The 27,324-nt window shown below is 35.9% G+C and overlaps 1 protein-coding gene across 1 annotated transcript in view; it reads left to right on the top strand.

Annotated features, from left to right (window-relative positions):
• LOC116168647 (leucine-rich repeat-containing G-protein coupled receptor 4-like) overlaps positions 1 to 27,200 on the top strand; it is a 35,821-nt gene extending 8,621 nt beyond the window's left edge. Inside the window, exons 4-13 of the mRNA XM_031484582.1 lie at positions 11,802 to 11,873; positions 22,764 to 22,835; positions 22,943 to 23,011; positions 25,355 to 25,498; positions 25,658 to 25,798; positions 25,853 to 25,918; positions 25,996 to 26,139; positions 26,222 to 26,293; positions 26,343 to 26,638; positions 26,689 to 27,200. Coding sequence (XP_031340442.1) covers positions 11,854 to 11,873; positions 22,764 to 22,835; positions 22,943 to 23,011; positions 25,355 to 25,498; positions 25,658 to 25,798; positions 25,853 to 25,918; positions 25,996 to 26,139; positions 26,222 to 26,293; positions 26,343 to 26,638; positions 26,689 to 27,113 — 1,449 coding nt within the window. The 5' untranslated portion in view covers positions 11,802 to 11,853 and the 3' untranslated portion in view covers positions 27,114 to 27,200. The remainder of the gene's footprint in view (positions 1 to 11,801; positions 11,874 to 22,763; positions 22,836 to 22,942; positions 23,012 to 25,354; positions 25,499 to 25,657; positions 25,799 to 25,852; positions 25,919 to 25,995; positions 26,140 to 26,221; positions 26,294 to 26,342; positions 26,639 to 26,688) is intronic.
• Positions 27,201 to 27,324: the final 124 nt, after the last annotated feature.

Here is a 27,324-nt window from a genome sequence, read left to right as displayed (position 1 = left end):
GTCATTGTTCGCAACTTGCAATTTTGTAATGTAGGCATCTCAAGATAATACAGAAAATGTGCGATACTTCTCTGATTCAGAATCGGAAAAGTCCAAACGCTTCATAACAAAATGCAAACAGAAATCGCTTGACCCACCATAAAAAAAAACTCCCAGGCGAACACCATATTTTTTGTCAAAAAGGTCGCCGAGCAGTGAGTGTATGTTATAGCTTATTGCGCTTTCGAAATAATTTAGGTACTCGGGGTTCTTGGCGCGATGAGTGAGTGCTTGCCAATTTTCTTTGAAAAGAGCACGTAATTTTAGCATTACCATTAGATCAGAAGAGGGTGTCCGTGCACGATTAGCAACGTCGGAATTATTTAACGATTTCAATAATGTAATCAAAGAAAGGATTCCGTTTGCAATGTAGACATCCAGACTCCACTTTCATGGACCTTCGTTCTCTGTATGTCATTTAACAAATACTTCAGTTTAAACATTTCTTAGCCCTCGCTTTAAAATTGCACATTGCAGGTTCACTTCGTATTTAATTTACTGTAAGGAATTGTGGTTAAATATTAATGAAATGTAAAACAAGATGACATTGTCGCTCACATACTGAAAAGGGAAGCTTTTTGTCAATATATACGGTAAATTTAAAAACCGCTTGCGTAGTTTATGAGGTGAATTATTTAGTTTTTATGGCCATTCGAATCAATAGACCTAAATGTTAAAATACTGCTATCGTTTTCTGCCACAAACTGTACAAAATTCGGTCGTAAAAAAGAGACAGTAAACTTCCGCAAAAAATGTAAAATAAATTAAAAATCAACAGGGGAAAGTGCTTTAATGGACATTAACAGATTTTTATGGCCACTAACGCCGCCAGGTTTTTGGCGAGAAAAAATGTATGGAAGATTTACCAAAGCGCAATTTCGTTCTGAGCTTTATTACGCCATGAAGCTCACTTTCAGCATTTTTTTTGCATGAAAATTTTGCGTATGCCCTTACAAAATCGAAACTCTCTGTTAACAGTTGTCATCCAGAAATTAATTCTAGCATTTTGTTTATGTTGAACTTTTGTTTATTATGAAAACCATAAAAACCGAAATAAGTTTTAACAGCCGTATTAAACTGTCGGCATCATTTTAAGTTTCATAATTTATCGGAAAACTTAAGAAACGATAGCAATATAATTTGTTTAAATTGTCTTTTAAATCTGATTTCCATATCGACTTTTAAAAAAATTATGATTGTTTACTGCTTTCCAATGAACGACTTTATAGAATATATTAACTGCATTTATTGAGCACACAAAGATACGGGAGCAGTTGAACTTTGCTACTGTTCTAAAACTACACGCTTGATTATTGCTTCAATTTCCCTTCGTAGCTGTAAATCATCATACATTTTGTGTCTGTTGTCAGAGTTGCAAGAAAATACCGAAGTGTATTTCTGCTTCAGTTTTATAATAAGATGACTGTTACAAACTATCCACTTTACTTGTCGACTAAGTACTCATACTTTGTATTAATGAAGTCTCTTCTTTTATCTTATTTCATCAAGGAGTATATGAAAAGTTAAAATAGTTTGCACTTTCCTGTTTCTCGGAGCTTACTGCAGATTAAAACTGCTATCGCCGTTCAAAAACTCAGCGAAGGCGACACGCAAAGCTCATACTTGAGAATAATCTGCGCCTTCATGCAAGTGGATGAATCGTACAGTTTATTGTCGGGAAACACATCGCCTTTTATGAGTTTTCAATACTCGTAGCAATTTCTTGGCACAACTCGTAAAATAACAGGTAGTTTTAGTGATCGTGGTACTTCAGCAATGACGATTTAGTGCCAGTGTATAATATATGCTGTTTGCGGTTCATTAGATTTTCCTTGTGGATACCGGAACGTTTACAAGCCATAACTTTGATTCATTTATTAACGAGCGACAAAGCTCGCTCATGATTTTGGACTTTCTGTTCGTCCGTCCGTCTGTGTACATGATACCTCGCGAACGGTTTCGAATTTTCCAATTTTATTTTCAGTAATAGGTAGACAATGGGACTAACCGACGCCTACGATACTTACAGACCGGAGGGCTCGAAAAAGTCACGTGACCTTAGGAGTCAGTACGGGACACATTACGGCTTATGGAAAATCCGTGCGCAGCTCCACTATTTATTTTTTACTCCGGATCCGTTTAACATAGAGCCACAAAATATCAATGAGAGCTGGTCAATGGTACAGGCAATTAAATTATGGTGTTTGTTAATTTTTAGTATCTAACACTGGAAATAGTTAATTTTAAGATTTAAAGTCTGAAGATAAAACGACGATAGTAAATTCGTGTTTTTTCTATATTTCCACCGTCATATTTCTGTTTCTAGAAACGATATCATTATAATTCTTTCGGTGTCTTAAACTAGAATGATATGCGCCTCCAATTATGGGTATATAATGCCTTATCTGGTATAAGTGTAGATTTAACAGGCCCTACAAAATCGCGCATTAATTATCCGCGCAGAGCAAAATTCACTCTGCGAGACTTTTTTTGTTGTTACAATTGGATCACATATATCGAATGAATTGTGGCCAAAGGACACAAAAATGTTTTTCAGAAGGAATTTTTACAAAATGTTTTTTTTGTTTCCTTTTTCAGCAGTTTTAGTAAATAGCGCGACTTCCGGAACACGCGAACGCGCAATGGAAATTATTATTTTTTAAATAATTATTACTAATGGACTTTAGACCTTAAAATTAACTATTTCCAGTGGTAGAAAGTAATAATTGTTATGAAAATTACAAAGGTATCTCAAAACGATTAAATTTATTATGATTAAACAATGAGTAAAAAAATAAACTCTTACAGTCCCTCCAAAGAAGGCGAAAACCTAATTCTAACGAAATAAAATATTTCCGCTGGTCAGATAATTAAAGATATTATAGTATACAAGATAAACAATAAAACATTTAAATTACATATTAAACGAAATACAGGAACAGGATTGGAAATAATAAATATCACATCAGTATTTGATTACAGAACTTTCTTTGTAGTGAATTTAACACACTAGGCATGATATTCAAAAAAGATTCAAGTAATTCAAAATAATTAAAGGAAGATTCAAAAAGATTTAAAAAGGAATTTAAGAAATTAAAAGAGGTTCAAATGATTTCAAAAATATATATTTTTGAAAATATAGTTTAATATGCTATCTTTCTATGTTAAAATATACAGTGTGTTCGATTTAAAAAGATGAGGTTACGTCCGGGAACCTTTTTACCTGAACCCTATATATTTATTTTGGAGACGGCAAATTGTTGAACAATCATTATAAAGAAACTTTTGTAATACACACTTTTCTGTTTCTCTTTTAACTGGGTCGTAATGAAATTTAATTTTTAATTTTTCCACGTATCATTTAAACGAGCGAATATTTTGAAATTTTGATTTTACCATTTTGAGTTTGGCCCAAAAAAGCACATAACGCTTATATTACTTTTTTGATAACACCATCAATTACGAAGATACCCTATAAAAGGGTCCAAAATCTCTGAAAATCATAAAAAATTGTACTTTGATCCCCGAAAGGATTTAAAATTGCTGTTTAAATTACTACACAATATTTTTGTGTGTTCTATATAATATGATTATAATTACCTACTGCTATTATTATGATTACAGATGCGAGAACCAAATTTCGATCTGTTGAACCGCACGGGCAGATGGACTGACATATAAAATTTAATACAAAATAATATGTACTCGATCTCGTGGGATTAGATAACTTTATTTTTGTGAAAGTAAAAGTTGCGTTAAATGGACGACGTTTTGTTGTTTTGTGCACTCGTTAAGAAAATTTTAACATTCGAATTAACAATCTATGACAAGGTTTAATATAAAAATTGCTTATTTGGAAAGCGCAAAGGCAAAAATGATTCTCTCATAGGTTACCTGTCATCCAGAAAAAGTTCGGGCACTGGCGAAGAAGCTACAATTATAATTACGGCACACGGAAACAGCAGCAATTTCCCTAATAGGGAACCGAAGCCCAAATCATTAATGGTATCTAGTTATGCAGTAAAGAAACCCCAAAAGCTCCTTTGTAATTAACGGACAGAAACGTATCGTTACGTTAAAATTAAACGATACGGTAAAATGCGAAAATTCAACGTACAGATTTACACGTTGACACCAAACGAGGCAACAAGATCCCCTCTAAACAACGGCCTTATCTTTTATAGAATTCGGAAATTTATGGAAGCGCCCGGTGGTTTTCCGAGCCGGCACGACGTATTCAAGTAATAATTTTCAAACATTAAAACTTCTTTAATTAATTACTTGGTCTCCTGTTATATAAAACTCTAGGTCCAGTCTTAAAATTTATGCTATTTAAGCGCGCTTTCAACATTAGCAAACGGGAGTCATTTTGATAACGTTTGCTGCAACACAATTTACTAACTATGGTTAATTATACTCACTTAATTGGCCGGATTAAGACTCGGTAGATCCAGTATGGCTCATTGTTAATTGAATTTTTAGATCACGAGAGAGTTCTGCTATCTATCGCAGACTGCACAGTGCACAGCCTTGCTTGTGGCGACTAAAACGACACTACAAATTAAAGCAATTAATTCTACACATCATTGTCACCTCCTGGAATATAAATAAATAGGTCTGGAAGCTACAGTTTCTCAGTACTTCTCACAGTAGTACCAGGCTATAGAAGAACGTTTACTTTTAACTTTTCAAAGTAATCGTAAGTCTTCGGTAATAGCGAGTCTGTTTGCAATCGTGAACTTTTGTTAGTAATCGCAAGCTCTTTCCACATGATATTTAGTATTGTATTGTATTTTACAGTTGAAAAACTAATTGGTAACTAATTGGCATTTTTGAGGTTTCTTCAGCTTGTGTTACTTACCACAAGTGCTTCAGAGTGAATTTTGATATCCCTATCCTTATCCATTTTTTGGCAATCAGGAAGTTTAATGATTCGAACTACAATGACAACTGGCAGATAATATAATTATGTTAATACTAAAATAAATCTTCGGAAAGTCCAATTTTAAAAGATCGTAATAAGTGTACAATTCAGTTATAGAAACTGTTCGTTTTCTCATATTAAAGTGGCGACATAGACAAAATGTAAATGCATTATAATTACATTCCTATTACCGTAAATCACAATTTTAATTACCCAAAACACCAACGTTATTGTAGTTGAAATTGTCGATGCTTATGAAACAGCGATTATTGCCAGAGATTGCCCTTTAAATTGAAAACATTTATCGCCAATTAAACAGCTCTTCCCTCTACATTAAGTTTTTAATGAAACATTTCACGGGGATTTTAATATCATCGGACGATTAGCTTCTTCTTGATAAATATGAAGCAGAATTAATAACTGCAGAAATAATCCCTTAACGCCGTGTGGTATTCAAGAAATAATTAAATCCCGCCAGAAGTGTCGCACATAAACCCTTGTGGCGAGTGAATAGAATTTGAGAAATCGATATTTCATAAATTAAGATTTTATTCTCAATAAAAAACAGATTCGCCCCGTTTTGGTTATGGAATAACGGGAGGTGATAAAATAGGATAGAGTATAACAAAAGCTCCGCGTATACGCCTTCCGTCCATTCATTATTTTGATATTATGTTAAACAGTTTTTTTTAGATGCGAAAGCAAAGTACTTTATTTTTCCAATGGTATACAGAGCGCATGGAAGGGAAAGCTTCCAGCTTAAAAGAAATAAATCAGCCAGATGGAGAAAAGGCGGCCTCTGGGAATGCGAACGACAAAACGAACCCGGATCTCTGAACACATCCGGTTAGGAAAGAATATTTTATTCTAATCGTGAAACCGGTCTATTGATTTCAGATTTGATTATTTATGCGTATAGGAAGTACACTTAAACTTTTACTTAAATCTACTGAAGTATAACATATTTAAGAGTATAAATCTAACGTTAAACGGAAATTTAAAACTGTTTGCGCTCTGAGCCGGGAAGTTCTTTGATTAAACATTGCCATAGTATCTCCAATGTCTACAGAAACCTTTTTTTAGCATTTCATACTTTATCTCAAGCCATGAGGATCATAATTATCTGTCGCCGAGAATAGGTGCACCGCAACGATAGTCCTTGTCAAAGGACTAATCTGACCTACAGAAATATTCGATTTTTTTATATCTTATGGTACCGGTTACCGTGATTCTCTTTCATTCTGATCCGAGAGATACAGCTGAATTCGCAGCAGTCCCCTAGAGCCAGTTGCGGCGAACTTGGGGTAGTTCACGCACCTCGGTGAACTTTCGAAAATTCGATAAATATTAGCGGAATTATAATTGCAGTTTAATATAAAATAAAAATACAAATTATGGTAACTAATATGTCGGCGGAACTAACGGACGGGCGAACGGGCGGACGCCACCAAGCGAACGGTATCGTGGGTGATCGAGGTCGGCGGTGGCGGCGGTTTTTCGGATCGTTCCCGGAACCCTCGGATAAACGCATTCGGGTCCAGAAAATGGCGGTGGTTACTTCGGAAAAACTAAAACAAAGTTACGACAAACTCCCTATCGGAAATGAAAGCAACGAAACACAAATTAAAAAAAAAAGAATATACGAAGATATCCTTGCACTTCCCTTGAGGAAAAAGTAAAAAGAAGCTTGAAAGCATCATTGAATTTTAGGGAAACTTGATGGAAGAGGAGTGAATTTAAGCAAACGTTCGCACATGAGGAGGAACTGTGAGGAAAGGGGAACGGGAACTGAGATGAGCTTGCGATGAACCTGAGATGAACTTGAAATGCGCTAGAAGTGTCAAGGGACTAGGGAGTAATTTAGACACTTGAGAGCAGTTTGAAAAAGAGGCACTTAAGCTTGATGGAATTCTATATGAACATGAAGACATCATAGGATAAATTTTAAAAATTTGGAAAAAAAATGGAAAACTTGAGAAGAACTTGAAAATTACTCAATATCTGGAATTGATAGAAGTTTTAGGAAAAAGTGAAGAAAATTCGAGAACTTGAGAAAAACTTTGTAGAGACCGGAGAAAAACCTTGACGACCATAAGAAGAACCTCAAACGAATTTTGCAGAAGGTTGAGGAAACATTTATGGAGCTTAACATGAACTTGGCTTAAGAAGAAATTGAGGAGTAACCTGAAAATAATTTGAAGAATATTTGAGGGGGACTTGACGGGCGCTGCAAAAGAGTTTAAGAAGTACTTGGGAGATACTTAGAAAAAATTATCAAAGTCCTCGTTTGAGATCGAAGGGACTTCAGCGCATTTTTGTGTGGCAGATCAGTATTCTATTAGCCACTTTCGATTCAACCATCAAAAACAGATCTTGTCGAAGGCTACTACATTCACTAACCGCTTCCCACTTTCCTCGTGCACCCGCAATTCGCTTTTAAAGATTTGACTCCACCATCAGGAAGATCGTGTCGGGGGCTACCACATTCCCTTTGACGGTACCCACTTCCGACGTTCGGTTCACCCGCAATTCGCGTTTGAAGATTTGACTCCACCATCAGGAAGATCGTGTCGGGGGCTACCACATTTCCTTTGACGGTACCCCCTTCCGACGTCCCGTTCGCCCGCAATTCGCGATTGAAGATTTGACTCCACCATTCGTGTCGCTTTGACGGTATCCGACGTCGTTCACCGCAATTGAAGATTTGACTCCACCATCAGTGAGATCGTGTCGCGGGCTACCACATTCCCTTTTACGGTACCCACTTCCGACGTCCCGTTCACCCGCAATTCGCGTTTGAAGATTTGACTCCACCATCAGGAAGATCGTGTCGGGGGCTACCACATTCCCTTTGACGGTACCCCTTTCCGACGTCCCGTTCACCCGCAATTCGCGATTGAAGATTTGACTCCACCATCAGTGAGATCGTGTCGCGGGCTACCACATTCCTTTTTACGGTACCCACTTCCGACGTCCCGTTCACCCGCAATTCGCGTTTGAAGATTTGACTCCACCATCAGGAAGATCGTGTCGGGGGCTACCACATTCCCTTTGACGGTAACTCCTTCCGACGTCCCGTTCACCCGCAATTCGCGTTTGAAGATTTGACTCCACCATCAGTGAGATCGTGTCGCGGGCTACCACATCCCCTTTTACGGTACCCCCTTCCGACGTCCCGTTCACCCGCAATTCGCGTTTGAAGATTTGACTCCACCATCAGGAAAATCGTGTCGGGGGCTACCACATTTCCTTTGACGGTACCCCCTTCCGACGTCCCGTTCACCCGCAATTCGCGATTGAAGATTTGACTCCACCATCAGTGAGATCGTGTCGCGGGCTACCACATTCCCTTTTACGGTACCCCCTTCCGACGTCCCGTTCACCCGCAATTCGCGTTTGAAGATTTGACTCCACCATCAGGAAGATCGTGTCGGGGGCTACCACATTCCCTTTGACGGTACCCCCTTCCGACGTCCCGTTCACCCGCAATTCGCGATTGAAGATTTGACTCCACCATCAGTGAGATCGTGTCGCGGGCTACCACATTCTCTTTTACGGTACCCACTTCCGACGTCCCGTTCACTCGCAATTCACTTCTATTGGCGACACGAGAAAGAGAGACAGCGATTCAAGATTCACGAAACGTTAAACCGCGTGAGTTCGCAACGGAAGGTAAAAGGCGCCTGACTACTTCTCGAAGACGCGCGCGCCGCCTCGCAAAAGGTCGTTAATTTCGCCCCTATGACAAAAAACAAAATTCCGCCACGCAGGAGTTGTGCGCGTTTACAACATCTTTCCGACGACACCAATTTCAAAAGAATCGGACCAAAACTGTAGTAGAAGATAGGAAAAAAACTGAAAAACCTTCACGTTAGTATACTACGCTCGAGGATGACGCCCAGATGTCGCCAACCCCACATCATGTAGCCATGTCCCTAAGGTTGACAAATTTCACGGCCCTGTAGATACACGTACACCCGTTGCCTTTCTACAAGAGTTCTTCTACGCGCCCACATTTGCTGCCAGCCAGCCAGCCAGCCAGCCAGCCAGCCAGCCAGCCAAAGTGAGATTAAAAGCTACTTTTTACAAAAAAAAATTTTTGCAAAAATGCGCTAAAAATTTAAAGGAAGCTTAAGGGGAGCATCAAAGAAATTAAGAACTTGGGACGCATTTGAGAGGAACGATGAAAAAGACTGCTGTTATACCACTTACAATTTTGGTTTGCGTAATTATTTTGTTTGCCAGAAAGTCTGATTTTGCTATGGTTGGTTTGTCTCTATGTTAAAAGTAAATTTAGGCGATTATTCGGCAAAATTTGAAATTATTGCTTTCATTGAAATTGATTAAGACATTGTAAATGATAATGTTGCCGGTGTGTTTTTCTTTTAGCGTCTAGTTCTTAAGCGAGACGCTTATGCTTTATTTCTACGATAATACTCAAATATGTACACTACTAGGAAGAAACACGCAAGATAATCAAACAAGCTAACCAAGGTCGAGGCATCAGCATTTCCTGCATTTTAACGTAATTAACGTAGGTTGGGGAAGTAATATCTGTGATATAAATAGCATGTAAACCCTTACAATAAACAGTATCAGTTAACAGTCTTCGAACTGTCGGTAACGTATCTCCACGTCCGAATTTTATCTAGTGTAAGATTTGCTTGGGTGAGCATTAGAATTTACAACTTTAACGCTACACAAGTCATCAGCAAATAGCAAAGTATCGGCAAATTATTATGGCACTAACTACGTCATTAATTAATATTAATAGTATGCAGAGGATCCAGATTTGATTTGACCCCTGCATATTAAAAACACCAGAATTTACTGGCTGAACAGATACAAATTGCCTGTAAGATAAAAAAAAACAAACACATCATAGCGTTATCACAAGCCTTAGAAAAATCGGTAAACATGGCATCATATTGGATATTATTTATTTTTTATTTTTTTTTTATTTTGCCTTTATTTTTTAAGTGGGCGGGGTTTCAGCCGAGGCTGCTCTACCAACCCAACCCACTATACATTTACAAATATCCATGCCCGAACCCGGATTCGAACCAGGGACCCTGTACCGCAGTCGAGCTTCCACTGAACTGCACTACACGGGCCGGCTTTTACTTAGGCCTTAGCACTTTGATAGGTTACGTAAATTCCATTAGGTGTGACACATGGATCTATTCTTAGAAAACCGTGTGTGATTTGTATATTATTTTGCACAAGATTTGTTCAGAAATGTTTATAGGTATTTATAGTATTGGGATAGGGCGGGAGCTTTTAATATCGATTTTTCATCTTGACTTATGAATAGGACAAATTTTTGTACTTTTCCATCTATGGGAACTTAAAAGATGTCAAAGAAAGATTATATAGTATTTTTAATGCGGGTATAAGTATATAAGTAATATTTACACCCTTTAAAAATATTTGGCGGAAAGCAATCCGGGCATGAAGCTTTTTTGGTTTAAGTTCATGAATTGCGTCATCAATTGTATTCGTTAAATTCAATGCCACAGATGGTATCATTACATTTGGAAATTGATATTTGTGCAGAATCTGTATAGCACTGAAATATCAATGCTATAATATCTAAATTCAACGCTAAATCTAAATAAAAGCTTTTAATAGTAAATAGGTGAACTACGATTTTTGAATGGAAGCAGATTGTTTTTGCGTAGACAGCCTAAGCAGGTCCATTTTCAACTGGCTCCGAACTTTTTTAGTATCTTTCCATTTTTTCCAATTCGCATCTTCAGGGATATTATAAAGAGTTCTGGAAATTCTGAATGGATGAAATCACCGAAACATATGTGGCTGCTAAAGTAAAACGCATTCCGAACACCAAACACCGCAAAACCGCAATGTTGGTTCGAGTTGTACTTTGGGGGTAGTTATAACGTATTTTAGTCTAAGTAGAGTTTAATTGTTGTTCATTAACTTTGAAATAAAGTATATGGGTTTGGTTAATGTCAATAACGCTTTTTCGCCACTCAACCGAACTTTTTGGAACAGAAAATGTCCAATGAGCAATAAAATTTTGGTCATTTAAGTTCTCGAATATCCAGTTATAACGAGAGAAATACTGAATTGACGTAGCCTGTGGGTCGGCGCGACGTTCTGTTTTCGTGAAAACGTTCATACAATATTTATTAGTCGTAAAATGTCTATAAATTTTCGGAGAATTTGAAAAAGATTTTAAGGTTACACGCTACAATTAAACTTAATCAATATAAAACCATGTTTTTATTACACTCAGTTTGAAAGCACTTAAAAACTGTGGGGAAGCCGATTTAAAGGAGCTTTATTAAATGAATCTTAATTTCTTAATTACATTCTCGTGCACGACTATAATATTGAGTACATAAAGCTTTGCCTAGCTTACCTATGGTGAGCCTGGAGACTCTGGTATACATAATTGAATATAATAGAAGTATTTGGGGCTTTACTTTCCATAACGAATCCAAATTATTCATTACAGTTTATTGGGATTTACGATGCTTAGGTTCTTCGTGTTTGTCACATGCCCATATTATTTGAGTGAGTGCATAAAAAATTACAACTTTCTATTGTCAACTTACCACTAGCCCGCAAATGGCAAATTCAATATTGATCTAATTTCAACTGCGACAGTATAAATTGGTTCGTATTTTAAAAGCGATTCTTCTTAGCTAATTTGGCGTGAAAATTAAATTGGATGAAAAGTTAATTGGGCATTAAATCAACGGTTTAAGAAAAGCGATCATCCTTTGGAAAATTTGCATATATGAGAGTAGATAATGTTATAAGTAACTCGTCGTATTGTTAACAGTATCAATTTACATATTTTTATTTTCAGAAATCTCGGCAGCAATCTTATTACGTCGATTCCGGTAGACGCTTTTCCGGGCATGGAAAATCTAGTTGTATTGTAAGTACTTTTAACCTTTATACTGGAATGTGATCGTGTGCTATCGAGTGGTTTCATGTAATTTAGTCTTCTTTGTGCTTTACTTGATTTTATAATTTGTTGTTAAGTTTAAATTTTACTGGTTACTAAACAATAACGATTCCAACGTGATTTTCTGAGACAAATATCTTGAGAAATGAAATCATCGGCTCGATTTCTTTCTACAAAACAGTGGAATTGGTAAATTAACCTGAAGAGCTGGGAGCATGAATTGAGATTTGTCCGTCGGCTGCCTTGAAATCGCCTTGAAATTGGAGACTCCGTGGAAATTTTTTGGAAACTAATCGTTGGGGTTTTCTTTAGTGTTTATTATTTGTCAGAAACTTTCGTCACTTTCCGCAACTGTTTATTAGCGCAAAATTTATTAAACACTGTTAAAATATTACTGATAATCCTACTAATTTTGTACAAAAGGCAAAGTTTTCGTTTCCTCGGGCTCGGGAATATAGCACAACCTTATTATTAATTAACGAAAAAGGTATTCCTTCGCGAATATGATGAGTTTATGCTTAGCCTGTCTTAATTTTGTACACAGAACTAAATAGTCGACGAGATAATAGGTCGTATTTATAAAAAAAAAGGATTTGCTTTTACTTGCAAAAATCAAAGCATTTACTTCATTTTACTTAATCAATTTTGTACAAAATGTGAAGTAAATGCTTTGATTTTTGCAAGTAAAAGCAAATCCTCTTTTTTATAAATACTGGCTATTGTGTTCATTAGAAACTAAATAATTGTTATTTGTACAATGTACAGTGCGTACTGATAACAGAAGGTCATACTGAACGTATTTATCACTGCCATGTAAAACAGCTGCAGTTGTTGATCTGGTAATTGCATCATATATATCCTGTATATCATATACATCATATATATCATATATTTCACATATATCATATATTTCATATACAGGGTGACAATTTGAAAACTTACCACCTCCCATATCTTAGTAAATAAACGAGATATTTAAAAAAATCAAAATCTGTTTCGGTAATTCGGAGGGGGAATCACAATGACATAGTTGGCGACGCACCCCCTCACACCCCCTGCGCCCCAGCCACCCCAACTTTTAAATCTTAAATAGTGACCCCCCATGTGAGATACGTCGTTGGAAAGCTCTGAAAAAATGCTTTCCAACCATACCAAATAGCATTACATTTAGGTTAGTAATTATCGTGCAAATCTAAAAATAAACTAATATGATACATTTGAAATCTGTCGTATTTAAAACGCAACCGGCGAACATAGACGAACTAAGACAGAGAATAATTCAAGAATGTCGAAATATTGCAAAACCAACATTTGAAAAGGTTCGACAAGAGTTTGAGAATAGATTATAACAGGCAATCAAAAATGAGTTGCTGTCGAGTCGGCTTTGGAAGTTCAAGTTAAATACGATTTTCCATGTACACAAAAATTTCAAAGGGCGACTCGACAGCAACTCATTTTTGATCGCATAGTAATACTGTCTTACCAATAACGGAAACATTTTGAACATTTATTGAAATAAAAGCCAACTTTAGAAAATGTATCATATTAGTTGATTTTTTTATTTGCACGATAATTACTAACCTAAATGTAATGCTATTTGGTATGGTTGGAAAGCATTTTTTCAGAGCTTTCCAACGACGTATCACACATGGGGGGTCACTATTTAAGATTTAAAAGTTGGGGTGGCTAGGGCGCAGGGGGTGCGTCGCCAACTATGTCATTGTGATTCCCCCTCCGAATTACCGAAACGGATTTTGATTTTTTTAAATATCTTGTTTATTTACTAAGATATGGGGGGTGGTAAGTTTTCAAATTGTCACCCTGTATATCATATATTTCATATATATCATATATATCAAATATGACAACGTGAATAATATGTGGTCTCCCGATTCTCCCCAATGGCTAAAACGTAAATTTAAATCGTTATAGGGACCACGACTGGACGCTTTGAATGGCAAAAATTTTTTTTTTTAATTTTCTTTAAAACTAAATCCCCCTAATGATTTTGACCGACACTATATTCGGCTTAATAAAATAGCTTAAAACTATTCCTGACCGGACAGCTGGAATCACTCGAAGGCAATACATCTTACCAGATTATAAAAATTCTAAGGATTCCACAAAGCTTCAAAACCGGGTCTAAAGGAAGGTACCACAATAATTATAAAAAGATTCAAGACCAATTGAAGATAAGCACATTCTAAGGTGATTTTAAGATGGTAAGGAGAGCATTCTACGATAAATAGGTGATTCTAAGAGTATCTCACACGAAGAGAATTTTAAAAATATTCTAACAAGGTGCTAGGTTTTGAATTGTAGCGAATATTCTAGAAATTCCGATAGGCATCGATGCGCCTTGAAATATTAGTCATGGGCGAGCGTAATCTTTCCTAGAAATATGACGGATTTGTTCAAGCATCCTTGAGCACTCGACAACACTGTAAGAACATTCTAGAAAGAATGCTGTTTGCTATATAAGCAAATGGAATTCCGTTTCATGTTCAGTTCCAACTTATTAAATTGTAAGTGATAAATAATAAATTATAAATTAATCCATTTTAAGACTGTTATAAATTTATTGCCAGTTAATTGTAAATGAACAAAACTACGTAATTAAATTTACTTTACAGAATGTTGTGTAGAATGCTCCCACAATTCTAATAAGAATCTTTAAAAGGTTCCAAAAGATTCTGAAAAGATACTCGGGAAATTTGGGGAGGTTTCTAAGAAAATTTCAATTCCAACATGTTCTAAGAAGACTACCAGTTCTAAGAGGATTCTAAGAACAACTTGGAAGATCCTAACCTAATTTTTGAAGATTCTACCAAATTTCTAAGAACATCATATTGATTCCCATGGATCTAAAGATTCTAAAGGTTTTACAGATTTTGATGCGAGTGATCCAGGTTCATTCGTTTATTTTAGAGGGGCCTTTTTTTGGGACCAACTTCACCAAAACGGCAGGTAATTCGTAAACCGCGATTATAAGTCTGTAAAATGCTATCTAGTGACTCTACTTACAAATAAAAACTAAAATAATTTCTATAAGCTTCCTCTAAATCTAAGGTTTTCGTTCTAAACAATTGTTCCGTATATTTGAATAGATTACAGCTTCCACTGTCGCATTAACTAGGAAATATATTAATTAATTTACTAAAGGTTAATTATTTTACGTCATTTTGGGTAATACAGCAGTGAACTGAGAGATTGTTAATACGGTAATACGTTAAGCAATTAATTCAGTTAACAAAGCTCTTTAGCAATTTCTGGTCATTATTTCAGTTATAAATTTATTTTAAAATATTGCAAAATGTTACCAGGCTTTTTTAGCAACAAGTGGCGATTATTATGCTGAATTCCGGATTGTTTTGTCTGCAATTGTATAAACAAATTTTACTAATGTTAAATTGCATTTCACTTTTTTTCTACTGTTTTCATGTATTGCATGCATGAAGCTGAAAATAGTGTAGCTCTAGTACAATCCAATGCGCATTCAACTTTAATTGTAGGGTGAAAGGTCAAATCTGCGTACTAAATCTGTAATTGGTAGGTTATTATGAACATCTGTTGAAATTCAGCAAATTCGTTTGCGCGAAGGGTCGACTGTTTCGTCCATTTACCCGAAGCCTATAAAATTTTGTTTAAACTGCTACAATATGAGGATAACAAAACTAAATTGTTATTAAGTTAAGTAGCGAAATGGGAATATAACCGTATCTAATAAATTGCATTTGTAGATGCTCGCCACCGCAGTAATATTATACCAATATTATGTATATTGCCCGGCCTAATTCGATGCGATAAATTTTTATGGGTTGTTCTAAGAACCTTTTATGAAAAAAAAATCGCGATGAACATTGTAGACCACATAATGGGACGTAAAGTTGTTATATAATTCCGTTGTTCATTAATCACGTTTCCCTATCCTTAATGCTCCTAAGCTTTTCTTTCGTCTGTGAGCGTATTATCTTCGTTTTATAAAATCCGCAATGGTTCAATTCCAATCAATTTTCAATGGCCCACTGACTTATTTTGTATACTGACACAGACAAGTTAACGAGAAATTGCCATACTTCAGAATTATAAGGGACAAAAGTCGAAAAAATGGGAGACACTTGTAAATGACGCCCTTATTTCGTGTAAAAGATTGGAGTGTACACAAAATCTAAGAGAACACAAAGGATGTAGGTAAAGTATCCGACAATTCCTTTCTTCGTGGTCACGCAAAGCAACAGAGATAAATTGAACTCGCAAAAGAAGCATTGGCCTGTCTCATCCTATTTACTCCCTTAATTGTGGATTTTATTTGAGGGATAACTTCGATCGCCGAATAAAATGCATTGCTTTGGTATTTTACGGTTGGTCTACATTAGATGATCGTAAGAAAAGCGTTAGATCAGCACAAAATAGCTTTGATTAAATAGGAAGTAAAGCTCAATATTTCAAAAAAGGAAAGGAGTAAGTATTCGCTATTGCACGATCAAGTCATAAATAAAACTTAAACCCCAGCGAGTTCAGGGAACTTTACACGGGAAATTTGGTTTAGGAGGTCATATTTTCGTATTGTACCTTTTCTGGTGTTCGATAAAACTAGTTATGCACATGCAGGCGAGAGGAACAAGTGCACTTTATTTTCCAATTTTACAACACAATTTCAATCCTGGCGTTTCTCTAATATGGGTTTCCATCGAGTTTGTTTTATCACGTCCGGGGCACTGCGGTTTATTCAATAACTTTTTAAAAGTCTTAGGTAAGTGTGTCACTTGAGATTGTTGCGATAAAATTCGCCGAAGGGTAAGAATACTGTGAACGAAAAAAAAATGTTTTTGACGTTTCATTTTCGGAATGCGTTCTCTTATCTTTGTAACTTTACCCGAACTTTGTATACAAATCACTGTGTGGGTACATTTAAATTATTTTCACTTTCCTGAACATTTCTAATTTGTAACATCAAAGTTATTAAAATCGTACTTGCTCCTTAAAGTTTTAAGATTGTTTTTGAAAGCGTTTACATTTGAGCTCAATTTACAGCTATCTAAATCTCCAGTTCTGCACTAAACATTACGGATAATGTAGAAAACCGTTTTCAGGAAGCTATTTGTGCGGCTAACAGCATTTTAAATACGCGTGAGGGGTGAGCAATGTTCCGCTTAAAATTTACCTACAGGATGACTTTTGGTGGAAATGAACTTAAGACATGATTGATGGAAAAGCTTTTCTAACTTAATATGTACTAAATGTGGCACATTTGGAATGCGCGAAATTTATGTCCCTGTGAAGTTGACCCATAGGTACACGATAGCCCCTACATATGTATAGGTATAATTTAGTACGTACTACCATTGAATTTATAAATTCAATGGTACTACCTATGTACCTTCACACATTACAGCCATATACTTGACTACTTTTTGTAGTGTTCAAAATCTCATAAGAAAATAAACGCCCTCGAATATAAAATGTTCTTTTCGTTTATTATTATCCTTCGGCAGTGCGTGGGGGCTCGCGGAAGTACCGACCCCTTCAATCCCGCATCGTAAACTCCATAATACTATATTACTTACTCCTGGGATAGTAATAATAAAAAGTAGTTCCATTTTTCCTATCCTTTGTCAGGTACTGTAGGGCTGACGAAACGACCCCTCCAATCCTTACATGAGAAATAGAAGACTCATACACAAATTACTTACTCTAAAAGTAAATAATATTTTCCTACCCTTGGGTATATGGTATATTTTGTGGAGGCTGGTGGAACGATTCATTCATATAGTAGGAAATCTTAAGCTATTACATAAACCAATAATCACAATTCCCACTGACCCTAGATCACCGACTAATGTAATGATAATCGGAAGCTAACCGCCACTTTTATTAATTTATTTTATTAATGTCAAAACAGGTTTTCGCAGAAAACAACGGAACTATCAACAAATGTAGTAATTAAAGTTCGGTAGTATCAAAAAGCTGTATGTAATCAAACGTTTTATCAAGGAGTTATCAAAAATAAAAATATTACCTTTGAACTACATGCAACGGCCTTTCCTCAGAAAGACGCTTTTCTGCCTTATCTGTAGCAGATAAAAAAATAAACAAAAAATAGGGATAGTGAATAGCACGGCATATAAATATTGCGACATCAATAATGGTCCGTATGAATAAAAGTAAGCAAATGCTTATACTTGCAAAATTCAAAGTAAATACTCGTAACTGCCCCTTTATACTGGTTTGTTTAGCAGCGCTGCACTGCGTCCTGTCCTTCTGCTTAGCAGCGCTACTAAGTCGCCCAGTGCGAAGGAGCAATTACGAGTATTTACTTTGAATTTTGCAAGTATAAGCATTTGCTTACTTTTATTCATACGGGTCATGTCTAACGTTCGACACTAAGGTATACTACAAACCGTAATTTTCACTTATAATTGCACAAGAGGTTTGTATTTTACCGAGTAAATTTGGGTTGTTAAGGTAAAGAAAATCTGTTGCCTAGCAATTAGACGAGAAAAACTGTCGACTAATAAAAATGCGACACCGCAGGTGGAGCATTTTTAGGTTTACAGTTTTCGAGTACAATTGCTAAATGGAAACAGATTTGAATTGTAACAACCCAAATTTACTCGGTTTAAATACAAATCTCGAGTGTAATTCGGCAGGACAATTTAACGAACAAGAAATTCACCAAACTAATCAATTATTGACAGACGTCAAACTAGTCATATGGGAAAGAATAATGCGATAATTGGTTCGAAAATGAATAAAGTGAAAAAACCACTAGTGCATTTGTCGCTGGAAAAGTTGCAGGTAACTTTTGTCGCTGTCAAGGTGACAATTGCACTGCGGCTTATGCGATTTTTTATACATGAGTTGAATTGTCAATGCAAATGCAAAATTTTGATCACCAACGAATCGTCCGCACAAATCGGTGAAATATAAAAAGCATAAACTTGAAGTTAACTTCAAGAAAACAACTTTACGATGCACAAATAACTAAATTTTTATAAAACAACAATTAATTCAAAATGTAAATAAACTAGCACGAACAAATTCTTCGTAATGACACAAGTAACGTAAATAAAAATCCTAGTTGTCGGTTCCGGAACGGATCAGTCTCGGTAGCTTCAAAAACTAATTCACAATTCAAAAGCAATTCAATAAATATCGATAAACAGACTAATATAAAGCATATAAAACGTAGTTAAGGTGGTACGAATGAATCATCGGAGTGACAACAGCAATGTAGGCAAAACTGGAGTGTCAGAAGATGTAATATAATAATAATGCACGTAGAATCAGAAATACGTAGTAGTATCCAGTTAGATAATAATGAAAAAGTAAATCGGAAGAAAAAAATAGAAGTTTTAGGAGAGAACAATGAGAGAAAACAAAGTCCAAAATTACGTGTTAAGTATAATGTTGAGCCATATCTGTACATACCTCACAGCGTGTTCACTTGTAAATATAAATCCGCAAACCTATTCAATGGAGCAGCCACAACACATCAGGAATAGTGAGAAAAATTCCAAAGAATTATGGTAATAACCACTACCAAGAGCCCTTTTTTCAGGTAGTCAGTAATGGCGTATCAAGAACAATTCACGAATAACCATTATGAACGTAGAAAAGGAACAAGACAGAATTAAAGAAGAAGGGATAAAATGAAGTGCAGAAAGGTATACACGAATTGCCTCTAGTCGTAAAACAAAGAACTAAGGTAGTAACAACTCAACAACAACCATAGAACTAACTTACATCTAAACTAAACGGGTTTCAAAAGGAAATACATAAATGGCGTAGGAATATACTTGAATGAGGGTAGTAATCGAATGTTACTTAAATGAAATGTAAATTTGTAATTTTAAATTAAGAATCGAACGTTACAAGTGGATATGCTTAAATGTATTAGTGTCCTTGCAGAATTTATTGGCGAATCTATTATTTCTATTTATGCCTTTATTTCCAATTTTTAGTCGCGATCGTTCAATTAACCCCAACCGACTACAGGCGACCCGCGTTAAGCTGAAGCACTAGCGCCCTCTCTTAGCAACTTTAGCGTCGTTACATATTTTTCAGCCAATACTGTCTAGGATTTCTACCAGTAACGCCGAAATTGGGTATATTTCAATTTTCCGCTCAAGAACATTCGTCTAGTACTTCACCTTAACGCGGGTCGCCTGTATGCCTATATATACTTTCATATTCCATGCACGAATCCGGATTTTAACTTGGGACCTTTGATTGCATATTGTAATTGGTATCCAACTCGATGGGCCAAGTTCATCGACCCGCCGTCTAAACTATATTCTTCCCTGTGGAGGTGAAATTATTCCAAAAAAGGTATTTTTATTATACCTGAATCACAATCTCCGTTTTAAACACTCAAATGCGTGCGAAAAAAGGCCTTTAAAACACACGTGCTTTAAAGTTGCTAAGTAACGATACTTCAAGTATGACTTTTGAAACTGTCATCTGGGTGAAATATAGTATATTAAGTATGGAGAACGGTAAGGGATTTTTACCGTTCGAAGACAATTGTTTGGAGGAGGAGCGGAGCGACGACTCCAATTATTGTCTGAGAACGGTAACCCTTAACGTTCGACGTGCTTATAACATTTTTTGCGCGATCGAAATTAAAATTATGCAACCAATATAAATATGCACTAAGAAATTAACGAGCAGAATAAATCGAAATGATCGAAGTGGTATGGTGTACATCACTAGGTAACCAGTTTATTTGTCAAAATTGAAATTAATCATTTCATAAAATTGTGCATGTGTCTGATGTAGTTTGCTAGCTTTGCACTTCCTTTATGACTTTATGAGCCAGGTATTCGCCGGTGGCCGAATGGTATGTCGAAGATTAAATTAAAGGTTAAATGTAATGTAAACTGTTAACATTGGACTGATTGTTTTTAAAAAGGCGTCGGTAAGTGTTTTTGCTGTTCTGTTTTTAGATCGAAGTAATTTTGGCGTCGTCGTAATCATAGCAACTGGTAAATTCTACGTACTGTCATGGAAACACCCATGGTAAATAGTCAGAAATGACCGATCGCGCAAAAAATAATCTTTCTAAGTCGCTTTCTGTAAATGCAGAACATTTCTTTGGCTTGTACCTATCCTTTGGTTGAAGCTTTTACAAACGCGCGTAATTTAGGGTCTGCTTCCAAATCTGATCCAGTTTTTAGTCCCAGTAATAAGTGAAGTTTTGAATGAATGCACCAAAAGATAGAAGATTTAATACCTTTGACATTTCCTTCATATATGCCAGCATTATCGATGCATTTAAGATTTTATTCGTAAGTAACTTCCTATTCATCCATGGAAACAACTTTTCATATGCTTGATAATAGGCTTTACTGGATTGAGATTTTACACCTACCAACGTTTGTTTAGACTTTACAACAAGCGATTTAATGGACGGTGTCTTATCTTTTTCAACGGAAATCGTTTTATTCACAAAGACGACGATTTTTATAAGCAAACGTCAAGTGACATTTCCATGGCAATCGTGAAATTACGAACACCCAGCCCACTTAATTAGACATGTATTCGAGTATAACGTCAATACGATTTCATTGAATTTCCTATTTTTAAATTATACTGCAGGTATAATAAAAAATACTATAAGATACACGTGTATAATTGGTCTTTAAAGCACTTGCAACGTTAAAGGCACTCCGCTTTGCGTCGTGCCCTTAAACTCGTTGCGCGTGCTTTAAAGACTTGATTATACACTTGTATCTTAATATACTATTCTCAAAATAATAAAATTAAAGTCTTAACGAGATTTTTCGTAATAGCGGATGCCGGACGTGTCTTGGGAAAATGTTATAGTCAAAATTTGCATGTAATAGTAGATTATTTTATGTGGAGAAGTATTGCCTTTCATTGCGCGCTTGTGTTTAGCCACCAAACGAAGAATTTGTAAATTAAGTAGGCAAATGAAAGAATCTGGAGTTGAAAGAATTAAAAACGGAAAAATTGAATCATTCGAAAAATCGAATGAGTATGAAATGTCCGAAGAAATTGAATCCAAAGACTCTGAAGACGATAAAGGATCAGAACAACTCGAATAGGTATAATCTCAAGAATCCAAAACGCCCGAAATTGCTTCTTCGACTTATTACCATCAATTCAATATTACTGTGCTATATCTGTTTGTGCATTGCAGTGTGAATTTGAAGAAAAAAGCAGTTTAAAATTTCTTCATCCCTTAAATTTCTCCTGTACTCGCATGTGCCCGACGGATCAACCAAAATGAAACTCTAGGGGTGACAAATGGAACACAATACCAGAAGAATATAAAAGAAACATTTGGGTTGAAGTTATATTTTTATTGTGTTTATACTATATTTATGTATTTAATTCTTATGCTACACGCGCTCGCAATTAATTAAACATAGTAATTTTGTCATAAGTGCTAATAATAATTTGAGCAAATTTAAAGGAAATGAAATTCCAATAAAATATATAGTATAATTGAATAAAACTTAAACTGCCTCTAAAAGATTCATAATTATACCAGGCCAAAACACAAATAATTTTTATGGAAGCTTCCAACTTTTTATTTGTACTAAAATTTATGTTTATTGCCACCCCTTCATGTATCATTTAGAGTATTCGGCGATATTAATCACGATCCAAACTTTTAGTAATTTACCACAGTAATCGTAATCTCCACACACTTTCATTGTGCGTAACATTAATAATACGGATGTCTAAATTTCACTTACGAAATTGACTACAATTTAAAAGTAAAACGTTTGAAGTTTCACAGTTTTCAGTTTGAATGCGTAAAATAGTTCAACATTTATTCTAACTAAATAATTACAAAACCCAATGATTGACAGTTACCATTAATTTCAGGTTGCTGAAACGTAACCAGATCAAAGAAATCGCACCGGAGGCTTTCGTAAACCTAACGTCTCTCCGAGTTTTGTAAGTATGTACATGTTACATCAATATTTTACTTGCGTAACGTCATTTTAAGCTAACTAATTGTCTCGCTTTTTCAACATTTTCATCGTTTCCTCTTCGCATTTCAGAGAGCTAGACGACAACGCTCTAATGGAAATTCCATCCGCTTTAACGAAGCTACCGTCGCTTCAGGAGTTGTAAGTGTTCATTATTTCGTTAACTTTTATTATCTTGCGCTTTTATTTACAACAGGTAGTCAAAACGGCGCGTTTGCTTTATTATACCGTGGCATCTTAAGTGTCTCCCTCGAAAAGGTTTTTAAAAAGTTTACGATCGTAAAATTTGAATATAGAGATTGTCCCATAAACTGGGTCATAAAATTGAAATGCAGCATTTCTAATAAGAAGTTCTGTCGATAAATCAATGGTATATGTTATTAATTGCTATTGAACAGTATCAATTCTAGCCGTTATAATTTTTTACGATCACTTTCCTTATACGGACTGGACATTTGTTACTGTTTGTTTCAAAATGTATGGTTTAATCAGTCTAAGTGCTGTTATCACAATCCGTGTAGTTGTGTAGGGTAGTTGAAACATCAACCTAGAGGATCATCATCGTACTACTTTATATGGGAATCTCAACGGGTCAAATGTTAATATTGATCACTGCTCTAATAAATAAACCATACAGTGCGTAAATTTTAACATACAAATCTCCTATGTTCAATTCTTAAACATACAGATCAATGCATAGATATATATGCCTGACAGTTATTCAACCCATTTTATAGGCAAATTTGACATCAGTGTAAACAGAAGAAGCTTATTAGTTATTTATGATACGTATTCGGCTGGTTTCGATTTATTAACTGAGACTCTTTAAAGTGGTTTTATAGGGTTTTCAGTTACTGTGATTCCTTTTATTCTTGAGGTATTTCTTTTCTATTACCTTTCATGTACTTTTAGATTAACGCCCATGCTTTGCTTCCGTATATCAATGATGGCCTTACTACTTTTTTTTAAATTTACGTTTTGGTTTCTTTAGGAATTTCCCTGCTTCCAAAGAATGTCGTTTTAAGCGTGTTGTGTATTCTTCCCACTTTTCCCCTATTCTGGAATTTAGTTCTTTGTTTATTGTACTATTATATTCTACACTAGCTCCCAGATATTCGTAACCTATTTGAGTACTTGTCCATTAATTTTTATTATATGTTCGTTAACCTCATTAGCCATTACGAGAACCATTATCATCGTCTTACTTTTGCTTATGTTATTTTCCACATTCATTTTGCTAGTTCTTTTTGGAATTTAATCATTTGTAGTTTTACTTCTGGCTCTGTCACTATTACCATAGGTATCATCTGCAAATATTATATTTTATTTTATTTTTTATTTTAATTTTATACCTTTATTTTATAGTGGGCGGGGTATTAATTAATTAACTCTTCCTACTCAACCCCACTATACAATCACAAACCGCCATGTTTTATATCGGATTCGAATCCAAGACCCTTATAGACTAAGTTACTAACATAAACTCATCTGAGACATTTTTCAGAAATATGTCGGTGATACAGAGCCTCTAACTTACTCAGCAGCATAAACATTATGAGAAATTCAGAAATCATCTGCAAAATAGCATGATCCTTTACAGTATCATAGCCATTTCACCTGGAATCTGGTATCTCAAACAATGTACCTACATGTTACTTACTACAATAATCGAGTTCTTTTGATATCTTCAGTGAGATCATATTACGACTCTAAAAGAAAGTTCACTGGATGGATTCCCTAAATTGATATTTACGCACTGTTATTTAAGTACAATTAATCTAAACTGTGATATCTTTGTTGGTAATTTGAATTTAGAACGACGCAAAGAGAAGTACAGTTACAAAGTTTATGTTGATATAAATACCAATGAAACTGAGCAATAAAAATAATTAATTAAATTGATGGTCCAGATAAATACAGGATTTCATTATAAAAATCAGTAAACATTTTTTCTTTGATCTATTTTACAGGGTCATTCGAGTGTAATTTGTAATTATCGTTACTGGAAACTCGGAAAATAACAAAAAATGCGTTGCAACAAAAATTATTTGAAATTCGTTGAGGTTCTTTCAATTACGTTTATATATTTATTTTTCGTTCAATTGATTAATCCGTATATATCATGAAATTGAGAAAACTTTTTTAGTCTTTATTTGTCCAATCATAATCGGTTTGTTCTACTTGCACAATATTTTCTTGAACTTGATCTTGAACAAGAAAATTTTTCTACCTAGAAGTAAAGTGAAAAAATGTCTCTTCAACTAGAGGGGTAAGCACGGTCAAGTCAAGACTTATTTACAAGCACATAGCAAAACTATTCATTCTGTCGTGGACGGAAAAATTCTGAAATCGACACCTGCAGCACCATATCTACTGCAGAGGTTTCACATCCTGCAGTATTTTCCGTGCCTCTGTAAAAATTTATTTGTTTTTATCAAGCATGGTTGTTCTAAATGATCTAACGCTATTTTATTTCTCTTTCAGATCAATATCTGGAAACCGTATAAAATTCATACCGGGCGGCCTCCTACAAAAAAGTCCAGGCCTCGCCGTTTTAGAGCTGAAAGGAAATCCGCTTGTACAAGTCGACTCCAACGCATTCTCCTACCTTCCACGGCTACGAAACCTGCAAGTATTACTATTATTAACTTTATTTTATTTATTGGACCATAAATCTTTGAAAAAAAGTCCCATTTTGTGCATTTAGTTTGAAATTGTCACTGTATGTTATCTTTTGTTTCTGAATTTCTCAGCCTCATGGTTTCGTAATGAAACTTGTTGTTCCAGTATCCTCTCCGAAGCACGCGGACTATCAACTTTTCCGGTACTTAACGGTACCACGTCTCTGGAAGTACTGCGTTTAGACAGGGCTGGGATCTCATCAGTTCCGTCTTCTCTCTGTTACACATGTCCGCGATTAAGAAGCTTGTAAGGGCCTCATAATTATACACTTGATATTATTAAACAAATTTCATATTACAGAGACTTGAAGTCGAACAAGTTGACGTCGATTCCTGACTTGAACAACTGCAAGGAAATACGGGTTTTGTAAGTACAAGTAATTACTATTAGCTTTTCAAACTAAATAAAAGTGAATAGTTTTAGTAAACAACAATTGTGTTTAGAGATTTAGCCAGCAATAGAATCAAGTCAGTCGAGGAACGGCCATTTCACGGAATGACGAAAATGCATGACCTTCTCCTGGCGCACAACGAGATCGAGTATGTTCCGAACGACGCCTTCTTCGGACTGTCCAGGCTGCAATTTTTGTAAGTAGCGCCACTACCCCGCCCCTTTTTCTTAGTCGCCAAAGTGTTATTTGTAAATACGACCCGAACATTATATGTTTAGGGACATGGAAAGCAACCACGTCTCCTACATCCATCCAGACGCGTTTCTAGCAATTTCACACATCGAAGACCTGTAAGTGACCCTCAACCATAAATATTCTTGCCTAAAGATTCAGTTACAGAAATCTGGGAAATAACATATTCCCTCATCTCCCAACAGCCGGCTTGGAACGCCTGAGGCACTTGAAGACCTTCAACAATCCGCACCTTCGCGATTTTCCGTCTCCCGAAAATTTTCCAAGAATTCAATCCCTAGTCCTGTCCTACGCCTACCACTGCTGCGCGTTTATACCGCTAATTCCCTCTAATCCACCGCCGCCTGCGAAGGTGAAGGATATCGTGCTGTTTCCCGGAGACGATGAAGACATCGATTTGACCTTCTGGAACTCGAGCGGAACGGACTTGTGGCCTCAAAATCGTAAGGCTTCATTCGCTACCTTCATTGGCGATGACATCTTGTGCTTTTAGAGAACATCAGTCACAAGTTAGGGAAGACGTTTCGAGAGTTTTGGGACCATATTGGGGGGTCCGATTTTACCTACCCTGGAAATTTTCCATCGTACATGGAAGAGTACTCGGAAGAAGACGTGTTAAAGGTACCAAACAGCGATATCCCACCGGGAAAGATTCAATGTCTCCCCCTACCCGGACCGTTCCTTCCATGTCAAGATCTTTTTGACTGGTGGACGTTGCGGTGTGGCGTGTGGCTTGTGTTTCTATGCGCAATGTTGGGGAATGGTACCGTCGTCTTTGTGCTGGTGTTCTCGAGGAGTAAGATGGATGTACCACGATTTCTTGTCTGCAATTTGGCCGCAGCGGATTTTTTTATGGGAATTTACTTGGGTAGGTCTCCATCCCACGGTCCTTGTGAAAATTTGCAATATTTATTTTGAACACCTTGACACATTGATTTTTACTCATTCGGTTCTAATCTGTACGCCCACTGCCACGTTTTGTGTGTCATTATTACCCGAGTTACAAAACTTCAAGTTGGCTTACAACTTAATATTGTGGAGTCTGATGAAGGCGTTAAAAACCTATACAGCGCCATTGGAGGTTCTTTGAAACTTTTGGAGTTCTTGAATATCTTTAAAGACGCTATAA

This window comes from Photinus pyralis, unplaced genomic scaffold, assembly GCF_008802855.1.
Source record: "Photinus pyralis isolate 1611_PpyrPB1 unplaced genomic scaffold, Ppyr1.3 Ppyr1.4_LG4, whole genome shotgun sequence".
NCBI lineage: Eukaryota > Metazoa > Arthropoda > Insecta > Coleoptera > Lampyridae > Photinus > Photinus pyralis.
Note: the sequence above shows the minus strand (reverse complement) of the source record. Positions and strands in the feature narration are given on the sequence as shown.